The sequence below is a fragment of the Mixophyes fleayi genome, chromosome 5 (assembly GCF_038048845.1).
Source record: "Mixophyes fleayi isolate aMixFle1 chromosome 5, aMixFle1.hap1, whole genome shotgun sequence".
Lineage (NCBI taxonomy): Eukaryota > Metazoa > Chordata > Amphibia > Anura > Limnodynastidae > Mixophyes > Mixophyes fleayi.
In genome coordinates, this window is record NC_134406.1 from 264,735,696 (window position 1) to 264,756,036 (window position 20,341).

General features: G+C 40.5%; 1 protein-coding gene across 2 annotated transcripts in view; it reads right to left on the minus strand.

The window, feature by feature from the left end:
* The window catches only part of TMEM65 (transmembrane protein 65), a 62,845-nt gene that overhangs the window by 36,151 nt on the left and 6,353 nt on the right, over positions 1-20,341 (minus strand). Inside the window, exon 2 of one of the 2 annotated variants that reach the window (XM_075214040.1) lies at positions 18-95. The exons of the other annotated variant lie outside the window; for it this stretch is intronic. Coding sequence (XP_075070141.1) covers positions 18-95 — 78 coding nt within the window. The remainder of the gene's footprint in view (positions 1-17; positions 96-20,341) is intronic. 2 annotated transcript variants of the gene reach the window in all.

The window sequence follows — 20,341 nt, forward strand, 5'->3', positions numbered from 1 at the left end:
CAATCCCCTCACCGTACCACAGGGGTCGTCTTCTACGGCCACCAACTGACCACCATACTTCGGGGCTGAAAGGGGAGCTTTAGGATATCGACTGGCTAGAAAGGATGAGGAAACAAAACAAAACTACTTTATACCTGTCAAACCTATTAAATTAAAGGCTCAGCACTCAATGTAAGTATTTCACAAAGACACAAAGTCATATATACATAGAAAGAGCACGGGCACAGGCGGAGGTGACCTTCATGCAAACCTTTAGATCATGGCTTTTTTTCCCCACTTACCAATGAAGTATCCTCAATCCGTGTGTGGTGGGGGCGTCATCTGAAAAGGAACGTTCACCTTTTTCGAAATATCAGGACAAACTTAATCATCCATTCCTTCCCAAGTCCTAAAATGTGATACATCTAATCTCATGTGACAAATCCATAACAAATGTTTATTTTGTTATATATTCAACAAAAAATGAGCATAACATTACAAAGGTGCGGGGACTTATTTCGAACCAAGTGTTGATTATTAAGTGAACAGCATTATTTGGTCATCAGGAAGCGCTACCACTTCTATATGACCCTTGAACAGTTCAGTATGGAGCTCTCTGTTTTGTGCCAACACCGTACCGCAGAGAAAATACATCTGCCAAGAACACAGAGAAGTCATTATCGCCGCTCATCAGTATGGAAAGTTAAGTGGCCATTTTCAAACCATCTGAAGGCCGTCAATCTGCAGTGAGAACGATTATTTACATATGAAGAACACTGAAGGCAGTTGCCCAAGGAACGGATGTCCCGGCAAATTCACCTAGAGATCAAACCGTAGGATTCTCTGAGAAATCGCAGAGAACGCAAAAGCTACTTCCAGGTATCTACAGACAAATTTCAACAAGGTAAATGTTAAAAGATATTGGCTTCACCATCAGAAAAAGAATAAACACATATGGCTTTCATGAAAGGGTATCCAAGGGAAAGCCCCTTATCTCCACACAAAAATTTCAGTATGGCTTAAGCTTGCAACGTTGCATCTAAATGAAACACAAGACTTCTGGTAAATGTCCTATGGACAGAGAAAACCAAAGTTGACTTTGCAAGGTGTCCAGGTCCCGTGGATTCAAAGTAATCATTGAATCCACCATGAACTTCAGAGGATGCTTAAAGAAAACGCGAGACCAACTGTCCGACAACTGACACGTGGCTAAAATCATTGACCCTAAGCCCACAAAGCCATTCTACATCTAAGTAGCTGAAAAAGAAAACAAATCAAGGTTGAGGTGATGTGCGAGGACATTAATCGAGATGTCCTCAAACATCAATCCGTTGAAGCAGTGTTGTAAGGATGAGTGGGCCAAGGTTCCTAAAATACAGAGACTGATAAACTCAGAAATCGATTACAAGGCCTTCAATGCTGCACAGACATGTGTGAAAAATAAAAAGCACACAGAGAAGAACCTGGCGCTCAACAGAGACTACATCATTATGCACAAAACGGTCACCTGCAGCATACTTTGCACTACAACAAAAAAACAACATCCTAGTACAGCACAAAGGAATAAAGCCAAGTACACGTCATGGCAATAACGGCTTTTACAGCTCTGCGCACTACTCTGACATCCATATTGTGATATATCAACATAAATCACGAAAATAAACAAGGCTCACCGAGATGTATTTATTGGCTGTCTCTATTACAGATCCGAGAAGTTTGTTTAGTAAATCCTTATCCCTCTTGAATGAAACGCCAAACTGTGCAGCCAGCTTATTCTCACCCCAATCTCTGTCAACAGATCGACAGTTGCTGCATTCATTAAAAAAACACCAGAGATGAAAAACGTCAACAGGGACTAAGCCCTGGGATGGAAAAGAATCTCTAGAATACATCACAGAATTAAAATGTCTTGTCCGCCTTTCAGACACGCTCCCCGTGTGCAAGCAGCCACATAAACAGAACAAGTCCTCGGATGCAGTTTAAACCCAGGAGTTGTGCAGACTAGTCATCTAAACTATCAAACATCAGCCACCAGAGACTAAGAGACCCGCTCCATAACCGCCACATTATGCCGTGGCAAAAGATTTGCTATTGTGCAGGAAAGAATACACATTTTTATTATAAGCCAGTGAGAGCCAACATTTCACATAGCGCTACGATTAGCGAGAGCTGATCAGACATGAACTAACCGAAGCGGGACCTGCTCGCAACATTTAAAAAAAGAGCACCAACACTTTGGGGGGTATTCAATTGTTAGCGTTAACGGGGAAAAACGAGCGCTCAAAAAATATCACCGTTTATACGGTAATATTGCGCGAGAAAAGCATTAATACGGTAGTTTACTCTCGGAATTTCAGCTCGCCGCTCAGAGAGCAGCGAGCTGAAATTCCGCGAGTAATTACCGTATTAATGCTTTTCTCGCGCAATATTACCGTATAAACGGTGATATTTTTTGAGCGCTCGTTTTTCCCCGTTAACGCTAACAATTGAATACCCCCCTTTGGGTCTAGACTCAATATTCACTAATAAGTGCTTTACAAACACAGTAATAAAACAAGACTCTGCTCGCAAGCTTACAATCCCCAGAGTATTAGTGCTTTGGATAGTATTAAATAATAGACAAGTGTGGCTGGAAGTCTAGGGTTCGATAAACCTCTTTTAGCAATTTGTGGCACCCAGCAGTGATGGTAACCTCCAGAATATCTACTGACATTCAATAAATTATTTCCCATAAACATGTAGCTAGCTATAAGATGCACATAAACACCACATATTATACATACTTCAGTGCTCTCTCTAGAACATTTCTCCAGCCGGGTGGCATTAAGAAGCAGCCGGGTGGGGGCAGTTGTAATACTTTGCAATAATATAGAAAAATGTTGGAGGTTATTGCCCACAGCTGCCAGGACTGGTCAGACTGGTGGTTAGTGGTCTAACAAACACTGCTGGCTGTAGTGCTCATATAGTGCCTTGATTCACATAATTTTGGACCCGCCAACCATGGTACAATGCCGCCATTGCGTCAACGTGCCATGGCAGTCAATGACGCAATTCGCCATGAATTGGGTCATTGAGGGCTCTCCCGTCCAGGGGGGACAAGATGTTGGAGGATGTCCGAGAGAACTACCCAAAGTTTGCAAATCTCCTGGACATTATGGCACAGTAGACAAGTATGATATTATATTTATTAAACATAATATAAATATGCTTATAAAGTTTATATTTTTACATTTTGCAAAATGAAGCCTCCTGGTCTTTATTTGGAAATGTTTAAGACAGTGGAAAAATCCTGCCGGTAAGACCTGTGAGCGAGTGACAGCTCATCAGCCAAGAGAGAGATTTATAATGGCATTTTAAGCTAATGAAATATTGCACTGTTGCACAGCAAGCCAGCAGAAATATAGACATGTAACTTTGTTTGGACATCCTTCTCTAAAGCTCTAATTCTTTTGCATCACACATTTTGTTCCTAGTAGGTTAATAAAAAAACAAAAAAAACAAAACATCTTGTGCCATTTGGCTGCCCGTTAGTACATTCAGAAAGCTGTAATACTTCATGCAGAATTTCTGCATGTGAAATCAGAACGGTGTCAAATATCGCACACATCTTTACCGCCGATGAACCGTGACTTCCTGCGAGTTAATGGCTCGCAATCCAATAACTCAGATTAGATTGAGGCAGCTGACACGTGTTTTGATATTAATTATTTCCATTTAAATTTTCCAGAAATAAAGCCATGTCGTGCGATTAAAGTCACAATGAACACAAAGGTCCGTCGTCCATTAAATTACATTTTGTAAATCAATACATTCTGTTTAGTTTCTGCTGGCCGTCATCGTCACTTCGCTTTAAACTGGGCTCGTGTCACACAAATTACGAGCAGATGATAACGGGAAGAACAAGCTATTCAAAACCAACTCTCGTTTCTTTTGGGAAGCAAAGAAATATGCTGTTTGTTTTGTTGAAGCTGCGGAACGCTCTGTGGAACGTGTACACAGCCTGGTGCCAGCTGGGCATTCTAGGCACGCCAGATCTACAGCTGTCATACTGCCAACGTATGTAGAACCATAAGACACATTTTGTAAAAAAAAAAAAAAAGTACATCAGTCTCCTACACATTCAGTAGGAAGCAGAGAACTTGTGGGATGAACCAATGTCCTGGATAATGCAGCCTGTCCGTTCACTGGGATGCACTGACATCACTAAGGGCTAGATTTACTAATCTGCGGGTTTGGAAAAGTGGAGATGTTGCCTGTAGCAACCAATCAGATTCTAGCTTTCATTTATCTAGTGCATTCTACAAAATGACAGCTAGAATCTGATTGGTTGCTATAGGCAACATCGCCACTTTTTCAAACCCGCAGTTTAGTAAATATACTCCTAAGGCACTTCACATACATCCATGGATACATCGAGAGGTTTAATTATCGGACATGCAGATATTTTCATAACTCCTAGCTTAGGCACTTGTACACCACATTGATGGTTAAAGCGTCCGTGTGTCCTGGGTTTAAACAGGATATTCATGGAATTGCCCCTGCAAATCTTTAATCCCGGTTATCCTATATGCAGATTCTTGTGGCACCTGTATTTTTTTAATGCTCGTAATAACAATTTTAGCGTAGTCCACGCTCCCTGCACTTACGTTCCATGGATCTACATTCAGCAGAATCATAATGGAGTTGAAAAGTACATTAATATAGGGAGCAATGTTTCCTATTAAAGTCAAGTAGGTCTATTACACAGCAGTTTCAATACGGCTGCAGAGGAACAGATCAACACTAGAAAATTACGTGCGACGCATTCTGCGTTGATCAGTGTACATATTGCTTTATCTGCATGCTGTCTAGTTTGAGGTGTGTTCCATTTGCATTCTGATGAACGGGATACAGACACACAAAACACCTACATTTTGAGTTTAATGACACAGTAGTAGGTGGTGTGTTTTATAGATCGCACAAAGGTCAGGGCCTATGGGTGTCGTGGGGTGAACATGTTTCAGTTATAGAATTATGGGACCCCTCCCTATTCATGGTCCAATGGTTTTGATACTGAAGTATTTCCGAATACACTGATCTATATTTGCATATCTAAGCACTTTGTCCATTATTTGGAAGGAACAAGCAACTTAAGACCATGTTGGTGGAAGTACATACATCTTTCCAATAATTGAATCTAAATTTCAGGTCATTATGTTCGGCTAAGCCCTGTGGTGTCCAGAAAATGTATCACCACCTTCAAATGTGTGCAAACACTTTGCTTCCTGACTATTTAACTATCTCACCCAGTAAAACTAAACCCAATCTTCGCAGATCAGGAAGATAATGTCATGCATCATTGCACCTATCCTGTGGTGGTCAGGAATCCACCACCTAGGACCACCTATCATAATGTGCAAGACTTGCTCACTGTGCAATCAACGTCACTTTACTGTGCAAATCTATGCACCCTTCTGTACCAATCAGGGAATGATCTAAACTTATAACTTAGCAACAAGACTCTACAATGCTAGGTCATAAACTACTCTATTGTTTTTTATTTGCACTGAATCAATTTGTATTTTTGGTAAGTGGTCCTTTAATAGATCACAGATATTTATTTGAAATGGATAACATTTTGCACACACGTTTCCCTTGTCGCTATTTTAGCAACATTAGAACTGGGAGCCGCAGAGCAAGCTGCTGCCAAGCCCAGCGAGTAGCCGCAAGGCTTGATATCTACCTCCAAAGAGCAGCCAAGTTAAGGACTTAATGAGAAGCCACAAACGTTATCAGTAACATAGAAGAGCAATTGCCAGCTCGTTGTGTATCTGACCAACAAGGCTGGATCTGTAAGGTACTCTATCTGAAACTACGGCTATCCCAAGTCTGCATCTCTTATCCAACAACAGACTTTTCAACCAGAAGGCAACAGAAAAGTTTACAACCATAATTTGGAAATCACGGATTTACCCTTTATATCCAAAGTAGACGTCTGCGAGTTCTACAAGCAACTGAGATCAATTTGGCTGTGAAGTTGTTTTGTAAGCGATCATAAAGGAAAGTAGGTAAAGCTGGATGAAAAGCTGCCATCAGTAAAGCATTAGCTGGCTCTACAATACGGCCACACAACCTATAATAACACAACAGCCCAACAATAAAACAGCCATCACTCATCTGGAGCTGCTGGATTTGACATGACCGGGACATAATGAAATGCTTTGTAGCCCACAATGAATTTATTTGCTCAGACACCAGCGCTGAGCCCGACGTGCTGACACTGCATAGGATTAGGAACATGGACAAAGAACCAGACCCAACGGCTACATTATCAGTTTAATTGTCTGTCAATAGCAAGATATAAATCTTTTAATACCCAGGACCGTTCTGATATAAATTAATGCTTTAAAAGTATATACCGGGAATGAAATAAGACAGAAGTCACAACATACTCAGCGTTTACCTTAATGATCCTCACAATGTCAGATAATGCAAAGACGCCAAGCAATACCTCATTAACGAGCAACATCATCTGTTCACGATCATATACATGAAGATGGGAAATAGGTTTCTTGGTCTGTGCAGATCAACACGTTGTACAATGACCAAATTATTGCTCAGAGTTATTAACCTAGGCAAGATATGCAATTCAATGCAATATAGATGTCTAATCTTTAGATCTCCCCTGCACCTTCTTACATCTCCCTTGTATCCAGCCCGATTCCTCAGCATTACTTGAATCCATCCAAAAGGTTCAGCAGTGCAGACAGAACAGCGAAGAGGCAACGATCAGCCTCGCTGTTCAAGCCACTGGGATAGAGGGCCTGGAGCGAACGTGGTTTCTGATTGGACTTGCCTTGGCTCCTGGCCAATCAGCTGCTATGTTCGCTAAATACATACTAAGCTGGAATTTGTATCTCCCACCCAGTTTTCACTGCCACCATGAGAGCTCTCTCCTGCTTGTCAGCACACAGCCGCAATTCTGTACTAGCGGGTAGGAGAAAACCACCATTATGGGGCAGATTGGAGGGTGTCCACAAAAATTATAGACTGTCAAACGGTGAGCAATCTGCACAACTGGGAATCGTTAAACAAAAATCTTTAGATTCATTCAATAATACAATTTATTCAGTAGATAAAGCATTGTTTGGCTTGTTATCTGCTAACAATTAAAGTGCATTTACCAAAATGAACCACCAGCTGAGTTGTTCTTTCTACCTTCAAATGACTTTACTTTATTGGCTTGTACTAAGTATGGGTTCTGCAGCCAGTCCCCCACTCCTGGGCTTAGATAGATAAACAGCATCCCCGCTCCACATGTGTTGTATGTATGTACATACCAGACCTGTAACTATGCAGTGTTTCGATAAAGTTTTTTTTGTTTTGTTTTTTTACTTACATGCACATTTTCCAATGACAGCCGCTAAAATGGACAACAATAAAATGACTTCAAAAAGCTATTTCCATTTTTTTCTTCTAAAGGATTAGTATATATTAATTACTCTGGCAGACTTCCAGTGCTAAGGCAAACAAATGTCCGTCAGGAGAATAATAACAGGAAAATGGAAATGATATAGGCAGTAATTATTTCTGTTGCACGGTCAAACTAGAGAAGACAGCTATAGATGGCGATTCCTCAACGCCCGCATAGCGAGGTTCGCTTATAACTTCCTCCCATTAAAATGAACGACACCACAGAGGCGGCTACAACTCATCTGGCAGACATGACGGATAAATAACATTCTCAGACTGCTCGGAAGACTCGTGCAGAGGGCTTGTATCTACCAGTGTACGGATTACTATACGCCAGATTATAAATACAGGTACACTTTGTGTATACAATAACTAACACTAATCCTATGGAAACTAAACAAGGAGAGGTGTGACAAGAAGATTAAAATAATAATAACATTTAACAGCTGGACAGCCTCTGCCACCATAGAGTGCTTACGTGAAGGTTGAAGGAAGGGCTCTGACACAGGTCAAAAAGGTTGAGACAGAAGTCAGATAAGCTCCTGTGACATCACTGGAACCCCCCATATGTAGTATGTACCGACCAATACACATTGTTCCCTTGCGCATATCAAGTCTGCAAATACATCAGTCACACTCTGCCTGCAGAGTTGAAGCCTCTACCTTCATATATTGCAACCAGCTGCAGAGGGCTGAAAGAACTTTGTGGACACATTTAGTTAATTTATATTCTCTTTTTGATTTTTGGGAAACTAGGGAAAGTGTCTAATTACGCGTCCCTTACAAAATAATTGCTACACCACTAAAAAAAAAAAAAACAAACAAAAAAAAAAAAGAATAAAAGTACCTAAAGGATGTTCCTCTGAAAAGCCTGTTTATTTGTACAGTCTGCAACTGTGGCTACATATCATCCAATTTTACAGCACTCAGCATCAACTCCCTGCAGCATTGGACTCAATTCTACGGTCTCCCCAAGGAGCTTTCGTCACGATCACACAATCAGGCTTAGATCCACCTGCCTGACGTTGTGCACACAGAAAACTGGGTAAAAGGCAACAGCAGGGATGACATGCTGGGAAATATAATTTCTTGCTTTCATTGTCACTAGGACTTGCATATTAAGCAGGAGGTGTTTAAATTACATAGTAACCATTATTGCATGCTTTAATGTCAAATGATGGCTTTACTTGCTCCTTAAAGAGACAACATACTGGGGGGGGGGGGGGGGGGATTAAATTCTGCCCCAAGTAACGCGGTGCTAAATCTATTACTGTTAACACGGTAATTTTAACCCTGCGAGCAAAAAGCCGGCGTTGAAATTAACGTATTAACGGTAATTACGCGCACTATTACCGTAATATCGGTAATCGGCCGCGGTACTTTCAGGCAGTAATGCGGCCAATTGAAGCACTACACCATTAAGCCACAATAAAATGTGTTTTGGAGCTCTTGTTGCAAAACATCATTCTTTAATTAATAAACAGAATAAAATTAGGCTTTTTGCACAGAATGACTAATACTTTGCCTGTAACGTAATGATAAATCCTTTTTATAACCACAGCATAGCATTTCTTTAATTAAACACAATGAAGTGAAAGAAAGCAAATGCACAGAGGATACTTAAAGACTGCCACTAAAGACTGATGGACATAAAGGGTCTATTTTGCAGATTTAATCCCCCAGAAGCTCAGGACGGCCCTTATATGTTTCTCCCTGTGACACAGGCTATGATAACCTCCTGCCCCAGATACATAAACTACCTGCACTCTAGTGCTTTGTTATGATCTTGTATCTGCAATCACAATGTATCTCTTCCCTCCATATGTCACTGACTGCTCTTAGATATAAATAGCTCTGGATGTAAGATGACAGTCTCTGCTGCACTAGAAGGTGGGGATAGATAGCAGATTTTTTCCTAAGATCCCATTATTTTTCCCGCAGCCACACACAGACTGCGCCCAGTTTAATCTGGCAACGAACAGCTAAAATTCCATATAAATGACCACATTCATGCAGGTGCTAAATAAATCTGCAAATGAGGAATGCCATGCATGCGATTCGTAGAATCTGCTATTCAAATAGGAGCTCTGTTCATTTAACCATTCACCTAACAATCCCAGAATTAATAATATTAATAATAACAAGCAGTATCTTTATGCACACATCAAACAGTGTAATGCTCTATGACCCACATGTGACCTGGATAGGTATATTATTAGCTGTGATACTGTTATCTTTAGCAAAGGATATTTGATACAGCTGCAAAACCTTCATTGCAATGACCCCCCCAACACACCCCACCCTGCCGCCTTCTACTTAACTCACCTGCCCAAAGCGAATTGTGACTGCACAAGATTTGCGCTTTGCCCTTTGAATTTTAATTTAATCTGTTATTATTTTGTTTGCCAAGTGTCATTACGCAACCACATTATGTAGTGAGCAGAAAGGATTTGGAATGGTCGCCTGCACAAAATACAGCATTCTCTATCATGTGACCACCAAGGAGCTTGGTGACTGACTGGCTCAGACTAAGTTACAGGTGCACTAATGTGCTTGGCTACTGTGGGAAAATATGTATATGTGCCACAAATAACATGGGATCTTCCACCTAGAAACAAAAATAAAAATGCCAGAGCCATGTGTGTCCGTCTTTGTTTCTGTCACTCAGCAGCAAGGGTCAGTGAATGAGCTGTGTATTACACCACTCACAATATCTCTACTTATACCCTTTAGCATCTCAGACCTGGAACCTGCTACCTCTATTCTGTTCTCCCATCCACCATCTAAGGACCCAGGCTGCTCTCCCCATCCACAGAGCCCTGAACGACAGAAATGGCTAGATGGGGCTCAGATTACACTCTCCGGGGAACTAGCAGAAACCAAACGTTTCCAGGAGAGAGACATTTATCTAGCGGCAGACATAACAGAATGCTCTGCAGATCAATTATGCGAATGGAACACTGAGCAATAGTGAAACCTCCTGCAAAATGACTTTCAGTTTCATATTTACTAGGTACAAAACTTGCTGTTTAAATAAAACAAACAGAAAAGAGCTATGTGGGATTTCACTTATAAGCACCAATGTCTGAGAGATGCTTTGTACAAAGGTTATTGATTTATAAAGAAAAGATGATGTCACAGCGCAGCGCCTCACTATCATCCTGCCACGGATAGGGAGGAGCAGCTGGCGGTCACATCTCAGCACTGACTGTAACACCCCCCCCCCCCCTCTCCTCTGTCTGCTGCCTCCCGCATGGTCTACACAAGGTAATCAGCGACTAAGGACAGCCGGCACCTAGGGTGCTTAGTGACCTTCCACCGGACCTTCATTCTCCTGGCACGAAACTCCCACAGTTCTGCTAATTGGAGTGAGAGAGAATCTTCAGTAAATACATACATGGGCGGTGCAGCCACCCGATAATACAATACCTGCCCATATTAAATGTAATCATAATTGACCAAAGGGGACAACACAAGCAAGGATGCCCTAAGGTTTTTGTAAAATGGGACACATTACACTATTTGACAGCAAAGTGTATATTTATGTTTAAATGGAAAATTATTTGAAGCTTAGTGGTGCAAGTTTCTCTACACATGGAAAATACCAACAGACCTGGAGAGTTACATCCAGCTTGTACAGTAAGGGAAACAGGGAAGTGAGGGAAAGTTGCACAAATAATAACATATAATTCTACTATAAGGGGTGCATCAAAACCAAATGTGTAGTACCAGGGTATTTGAAGAAAGAGAAAAGAATGGTTGTTAAGATGCACAGACCACTAGTTGATAATCATTATAGGGAAAACAACAAGGCTCTGAATCATAAAACTTAACTTTTATTATTATAACTGTAAAAAAATTATTTTTATTAATTGTAATAAAACAGCAAAATATAAACAGAATAAAAAAAAATTGGTGTATTATAAGAGCTGGTCACATCTATTAATTCTCAATTATGTTGTCTGGGGTTATCAGCAAGTGAGTCTGATAAATAAAGACTATTAATGTTATACCCTCTTGGCAACGGGCTGTCCTAAATTATGTCGTCTCAATTGTATTTGACCATTGATCCTAGAATCGGAGATCTGTTGCATTAGACCTCTTCTATCACTGCTATATTATATTCTGCAGTGTAAAGACTTAGTGATCTGTATACGCTTAAAACACTGATACTATGTATTCAGTGTAGCAATATCGTGTCTTATAAGTAGTATGAGTAGCGCAAGGAGAACAGGCTTCAGAGTTATCTAGAGTAAAGATACCCCTAGAGTAATATGGAGTTACATCCAGCACAAGGACTAAAAGTCATTTAACATGCACGTGTAGTAAGGGACGCTAAAGAGTGTGTGTGTGTGTGTGTGTGTGGAGGGGGGGGGGGGGTGGGGCATGGTTATAAGAAGAGCCCCTATCTACCCATCCTGGCCCAGTACAAGCTGGATTATTGCCCCCTCCCTCCTCGTTCTTCGTACGAGCAGCAATGGACGAAAATATAACAATAGCTCTTTATGGTGTATTTTACTACATGGGCTGAAAAAAAAAAAAAGCATTAAATACAGACTTTAAGTAATTTTTACTCTCCTGTTGTCACATTATTAATTCAATAAAAAAAGACAGTGCAACCTGACAAGAACATAACAATTCACAAGGAAAAAAAGACATCGTCAACCACAATGAGAAATTTGGGACGTTTGCCAAGAACTCTACAGAAAAGGACAATAGTTCTACTAACAAAATGAATTGTCAAACCTATTATTATTGTGCGTTGTAATCCTGCTCTGCAAGGCCATGCCCGACATTGTGAGGATCTACCTGCGAAAACGGTGCAAATAAACTCTACCACAACTAAACAAGAGAGAGATTAATAACTAGGTAATGTCTGCTGCAAAAAGGTAGTGGGGGAAGTTCTGTTCTAAAGGGAGAGAGGAGGAGCACTGTAGGACCCAACCCAGTATTTGCTTTATTGAAAACTCAACCTTTTCCTATGTCACAATAATATCATATGCAATTGTTTGATTTGCAATGATTAGAACAAGCAGTCCATTTAACAAGATACAGAGTCTGTTGTCATTTACATGGGCATCAAATTGTACCTGACTTCCCAAGTTCTCTTGTTTTTCCTAGGGTTGAAAGGAGACAGCAGAACATCGGCATTTCCAGAAGGCATTTTTTTTTTTAGTTAATCTCAGCATATTAAGAAGCAGCTGAAGTACCAGGCGTTGCCCAGGTTAAATCTTCAAGTTATTAAGTTATCAATGAGTTAGATGTAACGGTCAACCTTTTAGAAATAATTAGCAGCTCTTCCAATACACCCATGAGGTGGCTGCCCAGGGTCATTTTTATAGTAAAGGTCATCCAAATCCATCAATTGGAAAGTCCAGAACAGGCTCCCCGGGTCAAAGTTCTGGGTCCGGGTCGGGAGGTCCGACCGGAACCCTATCCCCCCCTAAAACCTGGCAAGGACTCAAGCGAACCACCTCACGTTTGTTTCATCCTAAGCGTTGCAGGGGTGTCCCAATGCAGAACTGGACAGACAAACAAACAAACAGAGAGACCAAAAATGTTATATATAAGATATCAAGATTGAGAAATAAGAATTACCATATTCCTGGTAATGGCAAAAAGAAGTGAAGTAGCTAATTCCCTATTAATATTTATAGAATAAACTGGGAGGGGTTAGTAGTCCATTTACAAAACGGTACAGTATTAAAAAGAGTTTTTTAATAACAAACCGCACAAATATGAATATATCCAATAACAACCAGATGAATAATTGGCACATTTTGGCCACACAGTCTTCTGGTACATAATACTGCAACCTTGTATTAGATGCTGGGAAGGGGCTTTATTACAACATAATGTATGAGCATGGTGTTCACTTTGAAAAAAAAAAAAAAAAAAGTTGGACCATTAAAGAACTTTTTGGACAATATGTTAATAGAAAGGAAGTAATAATACAAACAAAGGTTTCTCAAGGTTCCGTGAGGCAATACAGTGGCACAGGTATAAAGGGGGGGGGGGGGGGCAGTGGAAATTGGCGAGGGGTGGATGATGCATTTCTAAAGTGAAAGTGAGCTAGAAAAAAAAAAAAGACAGAAGTCACGGCACCATGAACACACACGTGTGAACGCTGTTCATGGATCAACAACCCAAGGTCTGGTCCTTCTGGCACACAGAGATAAAAATTAAGGTTGTGAGGCGGAGACACCCTAGACACAACAAGTCAATAGGGACAAATGACATCAATGAGGCACCCCATGCCTTAAGCCTCAATGATGTCATCAGTCCCTAGTGGATTGATGGGCTTAACATTCATTCAGCCCACAAAGGCACTCTGTGAAAGCCAAGGGTAAACTCTAACTTCTTGTCCCAGTTCTCCATCCTGAATGCAAAATAAACTGAATGAAATGCTTGATTGCATTCACAGATGACTATCACAGTCAGGATCATCTTGTTTTCAACCTTGTAGGGAAGAACTGAATCTGTACCTTCTGTTCCAAGCAATTAACCTGTCCCTCCCCCTCCCCAAGGGACGAGCCTCTTCTACTTTGGTCTTGGCCAACAAGGATAATTCTAGACAAAAACAAGTCACCTACTGATGATCAAAAATAAGACAGCAGAGTAATAACATGTTTCTATTAATCAATTCTACACGGGAAACTTAGAGGACCAATACAATGTGTGCAACTAAGACTTTTGCATTTTTATCTACAGTAGAAATAGCAGATCTGTTGCTGGCTATAGCAGTGTGCTGGGGGTATTTGTCTGTGTTTGTTCCTTTTAGGATAACCCCACCCTTTCATGCGCATGATATAGCCTATAAATTGATTTGAGCAACTTCCATTTTCTTTATTTGTCTGAGAGGCATGTTGATGTCAGTAGCTGAGGGGGAGTGCTGGCATTGGATTGCTATTTGGAGGCTTCTGGGGTGCCGCTTTGGTAAGTTAGCTCTCAATTTAAAAACACATATGTATGGCCCAAATATATGGGACTCTCATTGTTTAGAGTAGGACCACCCTATTAGCAAAAGCACCGTGGAGTGGCGGGTGGCTTCAACATACATTTGCAAATGTGTGCAACTAAGACTTTTGCATTTTTATCTACAGTAGAAATAGCAGATCTGTTGCTGGCTAAAGCAGTGTGCTGGGGGAATTTGTCTGTGTTTGTTCCTTTTAGGATAACCCCACCCTTTCATGCACCTGATATAGCCTATAAATTGATTTGAGCAACTTCCATTTTCTTTATTTGTCTGAGAGGACCAATACAATCCTACAACTAACAATTTCTGATATGAACCAAGAATGTAAAAAAACATTGTTCACTGTTAACCTGACATTCTACTGCAGCTCGGGTACAGAGCATTAAATCCCCCACATTTTTACAGACAGCTGAATCCCCTTCCAAATCTGTAAGACAATGTCCTAATGAAATTGAATACAAACAAAAAGCTGAGATATCACTGGTCCATTCCCAGAGTACAAATCAACCAATCCAAACAGAGTATTTCTGCACAGCAAGTGTGGCAAGTTGTCAGTCACACACCTTATCTCAGTGAGATAAACACTGGAGAATATCCTACATCAGGGAAACTAGTACTATAACAATAAGCCAAAACGATTATAAAATAACATCAATATTCTTTCTGGTCAGACCCCTTTAAAAGAAAACAACAGCATTGGTCCTAATAGCTACTACTGGTTGCTCTGCGCTACAAATGACTTGCTCCACATTAACGCCTGTGAACCTCATGTATCACTATGGAAACCAGACCCCCAAAGAGCTCTAATAATAATATAAATTATATAGAGTCATCAGTACACCAAGCGTTAGAAAACGAAAACACATTTGACAATTTCAAGCCTAACAAATGGTGGAAAGGAAGCAGAAGATAATATAAAATAGAAAACTCTCCTATGCCCTCCAACCATATTAGTTATGTGGCATTTGTTTATGTTCTAGCCTTAAAACTCAATGCTACAATACAAGAAAAGTCTATAACCTGGTTATCTTTTAAGGACTGAACAACATATTAAGGGAAAATCAGAAAGCTGCCTTTTTGTTATACAATATTTATTAAACTGGAGTCCTGGTACTTCTTAACGAGCAAGTTAAGGCTCTACTTGACATTAATATATATACAAAACATGTAATAATCTTTTATTTATATAGCGCCAGCAAATTCCGTAGCGCTTTACAATTGGGGACAAACTGGGTAAAACAGACAAAGAGGTGAGAAGGCCTTGCTCGCAGGCTTACAATCTAATACATTACAGAGTTTAATAACATGTATATAATAAATGGAGTCTTTACATTTAACTATGACCATGCTCTTTATCACTCAGGTTGACATGTTAGGAGGGAGGTGAGTCCCTAAGTAAGCAGACAGAGTGAGTGACAGGTTCCCAGACTTGCAGTGCAGAGGAAGGGTCAATGATGTCATGGAAAGTCAAATCATTGTCATCTTTTATTTATAGAGCACCACAAAAGGTGCGCAGTGCCGTTCATAGCGGGCGAACAAAGTAGACATTTACAGTAACACACAGCTACGAAAAATACATAATCACACTCTACAGTTATACAAAGGGCCAATCAGTTACAAATCAACAGAGGACATAGTATTGCAGATTAAGTCATTGTGCAGACAGTGAGCATAAGTGATAACACCCAAATGAAGTAGCCTGTGCTCAGGGGGTTGAGAAACCAGGCAGGAGAACCAGGAATAGAGGCGCAGAGGACCGAGCAGTAAGTGTTATGGTGGAAGGAGAACACAAGAAAAGAAAGGGGGCTCTGTTCACGAGAGCTTACAACCAAGAGGAAGTGACACAAATAGGGTGGCACTTAGGGGGGGGTAGTAGAGGTGATAGCAAAGGGAAGTTAGGGGGAGGGTTGATAAGCTTGAATGAAGAAATGAGTTTTAACAGCATATTTTAAGAATTGGAGACTAGAGGCTAATCTAATAGGTCATGGTAGTGCGTTCCACAGGTGGGGAACAGGACAGGTGAAATACTGGAGAGGGAACAGTGTGGTAATAAGGTGGCAATCGTTAGCCGAGCTGAGGGAGCGGGAGAGACTGTGGGTAGAAATAAGGTTGGAGATGTAGGGAAGAGGTGGCTGATAGCTTTGTAGGTGAAGGTGAGAGGTTTGAATTATATTCTGTAATAGATGGGTAGCAGTGTAGCGGCCGGCAGAGAAAGTAGAGCGGCGAGAGAGTTAAATAAGATGGGCAGCGACACTGAGGATAGACTGAAGAGTGGCGAGGTGGCAGTCAGGTGAGCCAGAGAGGAGGAGATTACAGTAATCTACACGAGATTATGAGGGAGTGAATGAGATGCTTCTCTGAAACAGGAGCCAAGAGCATATTCTTGGGGGACCCCGACCGGTGAGGGCCAAGGGGGAAGGGGGGGGGGGTGGAAAGCAGTGGTTGCTAAATTAGGACATAAACCAGGCGAGGACAGTGTCACGGAGGCCGACAGAATGGAGAGCTGGCAAGAGAGGCGATGGGGGTCACCAGCAGAGAGGCCAAGAAAAAGGAAAAAGTGACCCTTAGATGAAGCAGCGAGAGTGTTAGGGAATTTGGCGCGGGTTGTTTCTGTGGAGTGGGGGGAGCAAACGTCAGATTGAATTGGGTCGAGGAGGCCGTGAGATGAGAGGAGTGGAAGCCGGTAAGGCATTTGCAAACATCCTGCTCAAGAGGCTTGGAAGCATATATTAGGCGGGAGATAGGGCAGTAATTAAACGACTGCATTTTCAGCTTTTTGTCCCGTCTCCGGATCCAAATCAGAATACTGTCCTAAACACGACACCAATGTTTCTGCTACCTCTAACAGAATGGGCGATACTATAATTTTTATCAGAGCCGCAGTGGAATAGGAGATAAGCAATGAACAAGTTTTACTTCCAAATTTTTATACTGAAAATTTTGATTTTAAAAAGGTTCAGTTTTAGTTCAAGTTGACACCTCTAACTAAGTTAACATAAGAAAGATACTCTAAAAAAACATCAATACAACCAAGTATGCCTAGGACAACCGTAATTATAAGAGTCTTAGGAGACCTGGTCCTGAGGCAGAGCAGTATCTTATCACTGATCGTGCTGCAGTTACTTACAAGGAGCCCTGGGCTTAATGAGACAAACAGAGGAAAAGCTCAGCCACAGCGGTGCAAAACACACACAGCGCTGAGAACTTTATAGAAGAGTTGCACGAAAACGAGCATCAATTTAGGCTCATGATTCACGGAATCCACTGGGATCGCTTCACGACAAAAACATGATTTTCCCTGCACATCACAAACAAACGATGCTTACACGTCTATAATGTAAAGCCATTACCACACAGACTGTAGACACAAGCGGCCAGAGATAAACAGAAAATAAATGCAATATTTTACCACGGCTGTACAATCAGTGCTCTCAGCAAGCAGCAGAATTAGACCGACAGGGGCACCTAACATCAGACTATATCATTTTGCTAATTGTGAGGGGGAGGACGTTGATAGAAAATATCAATTATTAGCAGACATCCGTTTATTTCTTATTTTAAAAAGGCTTAATAAATAAAATATATATATTTTTTTATGGAAGGACCAGAATAAACGGATACATGCAGTTATTGGATCTCTTATCCAGGTAGTTCCAAAAATCAGAAATAGAAAAAGATTAAAGTGCTGATCAGTAACAGGGGCGAATGCAGGATTTGTAGAGGTGGGTTTCCACACCACGCCACCAGTGGACATGGCCAGCATACATGGGGGCGTCGCTATAATTTTAGACAGTGCTTGGCTGCTCTCCAACTCTTCCTATCCCCATAATATACATGGGCAATGCTGTGTGCACTACTGTTAGGTACACGCAGCTCTCCCTTTTCAAGCAGAGCCGTGTGAAGCGGGGGCAGGGTCCAGCCACCTCAATTATACAGTGCCCCAGACTTAGAGGGGGTTTCCAGGCACTAGGAAACCCTCCCCTCGGTTTGCCTACGAGTAACGATATCATACATTGAGAAAGTATCACTGTGACATCTGCTACAGTTACTGTGAGGAGCACTGCTAAACAATTTAATTATAAGGGGATTTTAGAGGCAGCATGAGGAGGGGCAGGGATAATTTATTTTAAACGTGTACATAAAACAACAAATTCTATAACATTACCTACATTATAACACTATACTAAATAACAGCACTTTATATTTGCAAAAGGCGTCCCAGATCTCTGCGATGGGCCCAAGGAGCTGATCACTGTTACAAGATTTGTGAGTACAGTTGCACATATAGTTTAAACACACACAAAATGGGTTATTTATTAAATAAAAAGGAGCAGAAAATAAAAGTGGTATTGCCCATGGCAACCAGACATTAACTTTCATTTACTGAACTGCAGGAGAATTATGGCAATTTACAGTTAAATTCAATAGAGAAGATACCACTGCACCAGGTGATCGCTACTATGATAACCAGATAGTACACAATTGTTGATCACGTATAACTTATTAATACTGGTTGGTGCACTCACGCACAAAAATTCTATTGTCTGAGTTAAGGAAAGAGAAAATGTGCTTGCAGAGGCACTCAGCGATCTTTATTATATATAAAATATAAATCTTTATTAATTATACTTTTAAAAAGAGAATAATCCCTTCAAATGTAATAGCGAAATATAAAACAAATAAAGTGAAACAAAAGTGAATTAAAATAGCAAAAATATTTGCTATGCCCCGCTACTTAATATTGCAATAATTATTATATCAATTTTTCATGCTTGACAATATATGTTTTTATGTATCACTCCACTATGAGACTGACTTGGTCAAAATGACACTGATGAGATTAGTGGTATGATCGTTTTATAATTAGTACCACCTAGACTGACTACTGCAGTTCATTAGTTTTCTTAACATTGGTAATTGACAATCATTTAAATAAGCCTATCAAGGTAATCCTATATAGTTGCTACGTATTGCGTATGTAGCATACCTAATATGTTAATTATAACTGCATTAGGGGGTTGATATATTCAGCCCATTCATACAGCAACCTTGAAAAAGCGAATAGCGAAACGCGCGTTGGCGTTTTGCCTCGCTACTGCATATTTTCACTCCTTGTTATTAGTAAACTCAATTAGTTATCATAGGTAGGGCTGTATGAATGGGCTGAATATATCAGTGGGCATGTGGGAGATCGTTTAACTGTATGATCGAGATCTAGCAGCAGCTAAGAGTATGAGATTAGGTGTTATATAACAAGTTTCACCATATTATTATAGATAGCACTCAATCCTCATTTAGCTGAATATTTCAGTGTGTATGTGTGATCAATTAACATGGAGGATTTAGACTCTATAGCAGCTATAAACACTTTTATTAGGTGTCCCACTAATACAGCCATAGACAGCGCCTAATTTCTATTGAGTTTGATACAATAGAATGCAAGTGTGAGACTGGACAACGATAGGACAGAGATAATGCAGTTATAATTAACATATTAGGTATGCTACATACGCAATACGTAGCAACTATATAGGATTACCTTGATAGGCTTATTTATATGATTGTCAATTAGCAATGTTAAGAAAACTAATGAACTGCAGTAGTCAGTCTAGGTGGTACTAATTATAAAACGATCATACCACTAATCTCATCAGTGTCATTTTGACCAAGTCAGTCTCATAGTGGAGTGATACATAAAAACACATATTGTCAAGCATAAACAATTGATATAATAATTATTGCAATATTAAGTAGCGGGGCATAGCAAATATTTTTGCTATTTTAATTCACTTTTGTTTCACTTTATTTGTTTTATATTTCGCTATTACATTTGGAGGGATTATTCTCTTTTTAAAGGCAATTTACAGTTGTCAGAACTGTCCCCTACATTGTACACACGTGAACCACAATGCAGTCTAATATCAACTTTCTGTG